The sequence below is a fragment of the Mercenaria mercenaria genome, chromosome 16 (genome assembly GCF_021730395.1).
Source record: "Mercenaria mercenaria strain notata chromosome 16, MADL_Memer_1, whole genome shotgun sequence".
Classification (NCBI taxonomy): Eukaryota; Metazoa; Mollusca; class Bivalvia; order Venerida; family Veneridae; genus Mercenaria; species Mercenaria mercenaria.
The window spans coordinates 2393041-2403347 of NC_069376.1; the positions used below are offsets into that span (position 1 = coordinate 2393041).

General features: G+C 38.3%; 2 protein-coding genes across 2 annotated transcripts; both read right to left on the minus strand.

Moving 5' to 3' along the window:
* Positions 1–1513: 1513 nt before the first annotated feature.
* Positions 1514–2080, minus strand: LOC128549811 (uncharacterized). The gene has a single exon (XM_053527463.1). The coding sequence runs from the start codon at positions 2078–2080 to the stop codon at positions 1514–1516; it is 567 nt and encodes a 188-aa protein (XP_053383438.1).
* Positions 2081–4995: 2915 nt separating this feature from the next.
* Positions 4996–8133, minus strand: LOC123553248 (uncharacterized). Its single transcript, XM_053526057.1, has 2 exons — positions 7774–8133; positions 4996–6583 (listed from the first exon to the last, which is right to left on the minus strand). Exons 1-2 carry the CDS (start codon positions 8074–8076, stop codon positions 5297–5299), a joined length of 1590 nt encoding a protein of 529 aa, XP_053382032.1. The 5' UTR covers positions 8077–8133; the 3' UTR covers positions 4996–5296.
* Positions 8134–10307: the final 2174 nt, after the last annotated feature.

Genomic DNA, 10307 nt, shown 5'->3' on the forward strand with positions numbered 1-10307 from the left:
TATGAGGCTACCTTTTTATTATCAGTATAGTTGCTATTCTAGTTACTATTGCCGGATTATTTTTCATATCAAAATGTTGCATAAACTATGATTAACGGAGTAAACCGGCATTGCATTCTTTGATCAAATTTGTAAACTCTAAGGATATACTAACTTGAAATGTATATATAGATTGGTCATAAATTAAGGTCAGTATGTCCGACGTGAGAAAAACAAGGTTGAAGTAAACAAAGATCACAACTGATTAATGATAACCTAAATACTACTGCTGCATCAAATCTCTGATTGTAACTGATAAAATTGTAACTGATAAAAGCGTCTAGTAAACCAAATTTAGAAATTTATCTGTCAATGACTTTATCATGTACTTATGACAAGTTAGTGTCATATAGAGATGATACCTAAAAGTTCAAATGCGTCTTTATTTTTTTTTTACAAAGTGACAATGATAGCTAATTACACCAATTTACCTTATTTATGTTTTTGCTGCTCTCCATAAAATAGAAATATGTGATATCTAGAAAATTAACTTTTAAAAATATTTTAAGAAAATGAACAAGGTTTTCATTGATTTTGGGATTTCTCAATTTCTTTTTTATATCAAAAATATTTCTCCGAAAGTAAATAAATCCACTAGAAAATCGTATAAGTTAAGTCTATTTTTAGCAGTTTAAAAGAGCCTAAACTGAACCTAAGTTGGCCTAATAATAAATCTAATGTCGAAGGCTAGCCAAAAGTATAAAGTTCTGAGTGAAAGAGGTAGACATGCTTACCGAAACCATACCAACGATTTATTAAAGATTTTGTAATATAACAAACCCATACAACTTTTCACCATCAATATTTTTCCACTCATAAATGCAGATGCACTCAATTAACATGATAATTATTGATACAATTGTTAATGAGACCTGAACTTCTCCTGAATACCCAATACCTAACCTTCTTCTTTACACCCCATATCTCAGCCTCTACAGATAATCCCATACCCTACCTTCTTCTTTACCCCCCATATCTCAGCCTCTACAGATAATCCCATACCCTACCTTCTTCTTTACACCCCATATCTCAGCCTCTACAGATAATCCCATACCCTACCCTCTTCTTTACACCCCATATCTCAGCCTCTACAGATAATCCCATACCCTACCCTCTTCTAAACACCAAACACCGCAGCCTCTACAGATAATCCCATACCCCACCATCTTCTAAACACCAACACCGCAACCTCTACAGATAATCCCATACCCCACCCTCTTCTAAACACCAATACCGCAGCCTCTACAGATAATCCCATACCCCACCATCTTATAAACACCAACACCGCAGCCTCTACAGATAATCCCATACCCTACCCTCTTCTAAACACCAAACACCGCAGCCAATACATATAATCCCATACCACACCATCTTCTAAACACCAACACCGCAACCTCTACAGATAATCCCATACCCCACCCTCTTCTAAACACCAATATCGCAGCCTCTACAGATAATCCCATACCCCACCATCTTATAAACCCCAACATCTTATAAACACCAACACCGCAGCCTCTACAGATAATCCCATACCCCACCCTCTTCTAAACACCAAATCCGCAGCCTCTACAGATAATCCCATACCCCACCATCTTATAAACACCAACACCGCAACCTCTACAGATAATCCCATATCCCACCATTTTATAAACACCAACACCGCAGCCTCTACAGATATTCCCATACCACACCCTCTTCTAAACACCAACACCGCAGCCTCTACAGATAATCCCATACCCCACCCTCTTCTAAACACCAACACCGCAGCCTCTACAGATAATCCCATACCCCACCCTCTTCTAAACACCAACACCGCAGCCTCTACAGATAATCCCATACCCCACCCTCTTCTAAACACCAACACCGCAGCCTCTACAGATAATCCCATACCCCACCCTCTTCTAAACACCAACACCGCAGCCTCTACAGATAATCCCATACCCCACCCTCTTCTAAACATCAACACCGCAGCCTCTACAGATAATCCCATACCCCACCCTCTTCTAAACATCAACACCGCAGCCTCTACAGATAATCCCATACCCTACCCTCTTCTAAACACCAACACCGCAGCCTCTACAGATAATCCCATACCCCACCCTCTTCTAAACACCAAACACCGCAGCCTCTACAGATAATCCCATACCCTACCCTCTTCTAAACACCAACACCGCAGCCTCTACAGATAATCCCATACCCCACCCTCTTCTAAACACCAAACACCGCAGCCTCTACAGATAATCCCATACCCCACCCTCTTCTAAACACCAACACCGCAGCCTCTACAGATAATCCCATACCCCACCCTCTTCTAAACACCAAACACCACAGCCTCTACAGATAATACCATACCCTACCCTCTTCTAAACACCAAACACCACAGCCTCTACAGATAATCCCATACCCCACCATCTTATAAACTATCCGCGACTTTTTATGAAAATGCGAATACACAGCGTGATTCACCCGGAACTAAAACAGGTTTTAAAAGATGTAGGAAGTTAACATAGACGTGAGCAGTGGTAAAAGCAGTATCAAAGGTAGAATATGTGAAACTTGAAGTAACAGTAGCAGCAGAAGCAGTAGAAAAAAGAGTGTCATCGGCAGTAGCAGCAGTAATAGTAGCAAATACGAGAAATTTGCAGTAGCAGTAGCAATAGAAGTAGCAAAAACGTGAAACTGGCAGTAGTAGCAGTAGCAGTAACAAAAAACTTGAAATCGGCAGTAACAACAGTCGCAGTAGCAGCAGTGACAGAAGTATCAGAAGCAGAAGCAACAGTAAAGTAGCAACAGTAGCAGTAATAGCAGTTGCAGTAGCAGCAGCGGTAGCAGTAATGGTAATAGCAGTAGTAGCAGAAGCAATAGCACACGTTTTATTACTACCGCTACTGCTGCTATTGCTACTTCAGATTTCACGTATTTGCTAGTGCTGCTACTTTTACTGCTACTGCTACTGCAACTGTTGCTTCTGATATTGCTGGTATTACTACTGCTACACTGATACTGCTGATTCTGATACAACCGGTACTGCTACTGTTACACTGCTGCTACGGCTACTACTGCTGCTACTACTGCTACTGCTACTGATACTACTCCTATTACTGCTGCTATTCCTACCCTGCTACTGCTTTTCTGCTATTGCTACTGCTGCTACTGATAGTACAGTTGCTTCTATTGCTTCATTTACTGCTACTTCTTTTGCTGCTACTGCTGTTACTGCTACTGCTGCAGCTGCTGCTACTGCCATTGCTGCTACTACTGCTGCTACTACTGCTAATGATACTGCTGCTTCTGTTACTATTGTTACTGCTGCTATTCGCACTACTGCTACTGCTGTTACTGCTACAATTGTTAATTCTACTCCTGTTTTTGCTACTACTGCTACTGCTGCTTATACTGCTTATCCTACTGCTGCTTCTTCTACTATAGTTGCTGCTGTTATTGGTACTACTGCAACCGCTGCTACTGCTACTGCTAATGCTTCTACTACTTCTACTGCTACTGTTCATGTTATTTCTGCTTCGGTTGCTCCTGCTTCTACTACTGCTGCTGCTGCTATTTCATTTTCTTCTGCTTCTGCTGTTGTAACTGCTGCTATTGCTACTGCTGCTGTCACTGCTACTACTGCTTCTGCCTATTTCACCTTTTTGCTACTGCTGCTACTGCTACAGCCAAATTCATATGAACTGTTAATGTTAAAAGGAATGGTGTATTCAAATTTCTCCGTCTTCATAAAATGTTGCTAGGTCTAAGGTCAATGTCATACTTTGAGGTAGCATTTTTATGACCCCCTTCGAAGGATGGGTATATTGTTCTGCAGATGTCGGTCGATTGGTCTGTAATGTAGAACAATCCATTATCGGATGATACTCAAAAATGATTGGGCCTAGGATCATGACAAAATTAGTCGCGAGTTTGGTGATGACCCCTTTTGATTTTGAGGTCAGTAGGTCAAAGGTCATGATGCCCCGGACGGTTAAATTGTTTCTGGACAATATATTGAGAACACTTGAGCCCAGTTTATTCCTGGGATTTTCATGAAATTTTGCAAAAATGTTCACCACCATAAGACGAAGTGTCATGCGCAAGAACTCGGTCTAAGATCAAGGTCTCAAAGGTCAATGGTCAGGTACAAAAATTACTTTGTCCGGAACATTACTTCTTCGTTCATGGAGATATTTAAATGTAACTTGGCACAATCGTTCTAAGTCTAGTCTAGATTTTATACTTAAAACGTCGATGAATACAGGTCCTTGCGTATTTTTTACGAAAAGTCATCTCGGACAAACATACCGTATAACATTCTTTTTACTGCTGTAAAAGTTTACGGACACATGATTTAATATATACCTCCACAAAAGTTTTGGGGACGGGGTATATAGGAGTGAGCTTGTCGGTCAGTCAGTCTGTTGGTTGGTTTTCATAGTTTCCGGAGGACAACTCGTGAAAGCTTGACCGATTTAAACAACATTCGGTACACAGGTGTAACATCATGAAATACAGGCCAAGTTCGACTGTGAGGTCAGTAGGTCAAGTCACAGTGACTTGAAACAGTTAAACGGTTTCCAAATGATAACATGAAAATGCTTGGGTCTAGGATCACAATTTTTTGTACACAGGTGTAACATGATGAAATACATGTCAGCTTCGACGTTGAGGTTAGTAGGTCAAAGGTCAAGGTCACAATGACACAAAGCAGTTAAATGGTTTCTGGATGATAACTTGAGAACGCTTGAGCCTAAGAATACCTGTTATACAGTATTTACCAGTCTTAACAAGACTGAAACAGACATGTCAAAGATACAGTCGGGACAGTGAATAGGATAGTGCCTTACATAATCTGTTTGTACGAATGGATCATTACTTCACAAACCTGCAAACCTTTTTTTATTCAGATAAGATGGCATTCTTTTCTATGAGCATGTTTTGAATAAATCAAAGTTGTATGCTTTTATACTTTTACTTTTCTTGGCTTCTCCAACATTACAACAACAGCAAAGAATTGAACAACAAATTATAATACATTTATACATATATATATATATTGGAAAGTGCAAACTTTAAGACAAACTAAATTCATCTTGCATATATTCCATATATCAGTACAGGAAAGCATTTCAAAAAATTGTTTTCAGTTTAAAGTTCTTCCTGATTATATTGCGGCACTAACTCAACTTCAACAATGAAGGAAACATTTCTACTCCGTTTAGACTAAATTAGAGCAGAAGCACATTTTCTTACAAGCTTACAGAACAGTTCAGTCATCTAGTACTAGTGGAGGCTGAAGGTTTGATAGTCCCGCACATAATTTCAGAATTTGTGTGAGTTGTTTTGAAATTGTAATAGGTATTGTGCCTTGTAGTATCCTGAAATTTTTAACACGTTCCATAGCCATTTCCACATAGATTCTCAAATTAGCAATGCGCCTAGTCTCTTCAACCTCCCGACGAGAAAATCTCTTATGTTTCAGTGGTGGTATTATCAAGTGTAATCCTCTCGGTGTCGTTAAATCACTTATCAAAAAGCCTTTATCAGCCATGATGGCATCACCGCGCTCACATAGGTCAAGTATACCGCAAGATCTTGTGATCTGCTTGTCACTTATACCACCAGCCCACATGTCAGACACAAAAGTTATTAATCCGGAAGGACTTATTCCAAGCAAGGCTTTGTAAGTCATATGTGATTTGTAGTGTGAATACATTAATGACTTGTTTATCAACGATTGTGGTGTCTCGGTAAAGAATTCTGTACAGTCTATAATAACACGCGTACTTGGATATGCCGACTGAAATTTCCTCGGCATTGTATTTTGAATCACTGATTTGGTCGGCCAGTTCAACAAAAAATCTAATTTCACAGACAGATAGTCTATCCACTTATTAATGACCACTGAACAAGTTGATTTTGAGATGTGGAAGCGTGCTGCTAAATCTTCCACAAGAAGACCCATACGGAGTCTCATCAGTACCAGGAAAAACTCATCTATAACTCTAAGCTGACGCGGTCTTCCTTTCTTAGAAGTCAGTCCTGCCCTTGATGTTTGTGCCTCGGCATCCGACATTTCATCAAAGAGGGCACAGAATGTCCCTGCATTTGGTAATCCAGTATAAAACATTACCTTTTCATCTTTTGCCGCAATGTCATAGAAAGTTATTTCTGGCAACTTACACTGGATTCCTATTTCTCGTGTTTCCTTTGGTGGCTGCTCTAATTCTGTCTGTACTAAGAAGGACCTTGTCTCAACAAATGATTGGGTTCCTTCTGACCTAAGAAATGTCATTTTCTTTTCTTCCGTCTGTTCGTTCTTATTCAGTACACGTGAAATTGTGTTCAAGTCTACTACACCACAATAATCATGAAATGCTACAGACGTACACTCGTTACTCATCTCTGGAACAGAGAAGTTAGTTGGCTCACCGCGTTCTTCATATGCCAACAACTCACTTTCGTCCATGTCCATGTCACATAATCTGTACTGCTCTTGCAGAGGTGTGGCGAAGAAAATCTCGTCATCTTCAGTTGTGTCTTGGTGGGAACTCACCTGAAAATTATAAACAGATTGTTCTAATCATAGTAACTGTACATATATTTTTTTTTTTTGAGAACACTGATTAAATACAAATCATTTCTTTTTGTATTATATATTTAGAAATGAGTGACTGCTGCTGCCTAATGATAGACTGGTTTCTTGCAAAATAGGTGAAAATAATTGGACATTCAGTCGGGCTACGTCTAAAAATCTGGCGAACTGAAAAACAGTTCACCAGGCCGGAAATGAACTTGAAAAGCCGAACCAAAAAAGTCCTTGTAAACTACCAGTTTTATGCGCTGTTTTACAAGCTACGCATGAATCTTTGCCATTTATCCTTTTAATTAAGACAGGACTTCTTCATTTTGTACTCATTTTTGCTTTAAATTTTGGCAGCCATGTATTTTCATTAATTTCTGGATTTTGCAACGTTATTTTTTTCATGACACCATTTTGTCCGAGATGTTGCGGTTCTCAGGATACACTGAATGTCAGTCAGTCGGACTGCATTCGGGTCAATGTTCACAAAATTGTTTTATATTTATGACGGGCAATGTAAACATCAAAACTTTGAAGGACAAAAATCATGGAAGATAAATCACAGTACACAGTCGTGTAAAGTTATTGGTTTTATATGGCGTGTAAACACAAGGTAAACGTTGATCGTGTTCAGTACATACAAAGGTTTAAATCACCAGAAATTTTGTAATTTTGGATACTATTTGATCCTATTTACATAGATTAATAAGGAATTGAATTCCCCTTCGATGTAATTTTTTTTTTGACTTATGGCCAATTCGTGAAATAAAAAGCTTCGGCAGTGATGAAAATTTCATGAAGTTGGTTCAACTAAATTGCCCATATGAACAAAGTATCGGTTTCTTTAATCGAAATAGGCTTCAAAAACATGGATGCGCAGGCTGGTCTGGATCCATTCTGGTCGCAAATGCACTATTTTGGTTTTCTCATTGTGTGACTCATACAAGATGGCAACCAAAATTTTTCATGTCTGACATTCACTAAATCAGTAGATATAAATTATAAACACATAATGAAAATTCTATTGAGATAAAATTCATATAATACGTTTCTTCTTAAAGCTTGTTGACACACAAGTCACAACGCATTTGAAGGAACATAATTTCCAAAATTATTGTGATTGTAAACAGAACCGAACCGTTTACTGCTTTGCACACACTTACCGATGATAATGCAAATAATTTTCTTTTCGTTGGAAACTCAAAGACTGAAGGAACATTGTGTTTTTCCGACATCTGACCGTCCACAAAATGTGCTGAACATAGCCTTGCATTGTTGTTGAAGGTGAATTTCTTCATCACGGTTTTTACACGTTTTATCCATGTTCGTCTCAAATTAATGTCCGCTGGAAATCTATGTAACACAATTGTTCGTCCATCAACCACTTTCCCACGGAAATTTGAACAAACACAACAATAATGCCTTTTTTTCTGCGTTGATTTGATAATACTTGTAGGAGTCGCCATGTTTTTTCAGCTGATTTGCTCACCGGAAGTGAAGCATTGCACAGAATTTATCTTTTATGTGAAGAGCTCTCTAAAGGGGCGTAACTGAAATATGTACTTTCCGAACTGGGCTATAAATCTCGTTATTATACATTCGCCGAGACATTTTATGAGACTGTTGTTGAGGAACAAATAGTCGCGGCTTTTAATGTTTACCTTCGACCTTTTGTAGAGTTTCTACAACAAGAACAAAACATGTCGCGAATTTCTTTCAGTTTCTCGACTTTGTATAGACAAACGAGGGATAAATGTAAAGTCAAACCATGGACGCTACCGGCAACCGGAGTTATAATGTCCCTCGCTGTTTCCAACTACATGTACTATTATAAGATATCGCGGTTGATACATTCCTCGCGACATTTTGTACGATCTGGACAGAAAATCTTGCGGATTTGTAAGTTGCCCGCGACGTTTTATGCACAAAAGATAAAATTTCTCGCGGGTTGAAAATGGCCGCAACCGGCCACCATAGAAATCCCAAACCAAACGTACTGTATTGTAACGTACTAGCATAGCATGCTTTATGTGTAAGCGCACATACGACAATAAGAAATCCTGTATTGTACATAATATTAAGTTTGACGGCTACCACATCTGCTTTATACATGAATCTTTTTATAATAAGTTGGTTAGTTAATTGTTCTTTATTCAGTCCAAGTTCACCTGACTTATTTAGGTCGTATTATAGTGCATTTTATTTGACCTGGCGGGACGTAGTTTTGCGACGGTCCACTACATTATTGTGCAGGGTATGTAGTACATGTAACCAATAAAGCGTTGAATTTTAGTCATCGGTTACCAGAGATTACGGAATTAAACAGTTACATTGCTCAACCTATTTTTGCTCGTTTTTTGAGACTACCATTATTTGTATATGTCAGAGATTAATTCCGCCCCGCCAGGTCAAATAAAACGGACTATAAAAGAACTTTATGCATCGAGGCTTGTCTGCACTTTTAGCTAATAACAATACTGCGGTAAACACAGAGGATAGCGGATAAGTCACGCCTCACTAATTGACGTTGAACTATACATTCTTGTATATAGTGGACGCAACTTGACCCCGATGGTTGACCTTTGCATTATAATACATAATAAGGCACAACCTATTATTGAAAAGGAGTGTACGTAAAACACGAGCTGCACGAGAAAAAGGAAATATAATTTTGTGTAAATATAAATTAGTGTATTGGAAAGTTTTAATTGATCAAATGAAAGTATATATACTTTGATACTGCACTGTATACAAACTAATTCCATATAAATATACACGGCTACCCTAAACACCCTTGATTTCTATAATGAAATAACCGATATGAATAATCAGCCTAAGGTCAACCATCGCGGTCAAGTTGCGTCTACTATAGCAATAACAGAAATGTGTAAAATAATGCCTGCTGTCATGTATTGAAACATCTACATAACGGCATGTCAGTTAACGATAAAGGCCTCGTTATGTAGAAACATTGTACTTTCTATAAGCGGGCGCCTGTATATCAATGAGAAATTCTGTACTTTCCATCATAACATAGAATCATAGCGTGTGAAAAAATATATAGATGAATTGATATTGCCTACCACAGGGTACAGATGGCAAATTTTAGCACAAGCATTTTTCGTTTAATTTTCCATACCAAAATTTATGAAGAATTGATTGTAAAATAAAAGAAATCTTGAAAAACCTGTAGTTATTTTGCTGAATATTCATAAGGGCGGATCCAAGATGTTTATCCAGCGTGCCCCGCCTAATAAATTTTTCGGCAAACATTTTTTCCAAAGTCTTAGAGTAATTTTAGTCAGTATTTCATGCTTGATTTGCTCACAAAACATTTTTTTAAACAGTATTTTTAGTTTCTAGTACAAGAAAATCATCAGATCAGTGTTTTCAACTCAGGCAAAGCAAAATGATTTCCTTGAAAGTTTACAAAATCAAAACATAACATTTTGCCAAGCATTATTGCTCAAACTATGTCACATATACTGCACCATTTGATGTACAATTGCTAACCATTCTCTGAGAGGGCCTTTAAACAGACCCCCTAGAAATCTGCGCCACGACCAAAATGCTGGATCCTGTATGAAAAAAGGACCTGTTTTACAGCTGTAAAACGTCTGTAAAAGACCTGTATTTTGAAATTACAACTGAAAAAGACCTGTAAGTGGAAAACTGGTCAGAAATACAGTTAAAATTT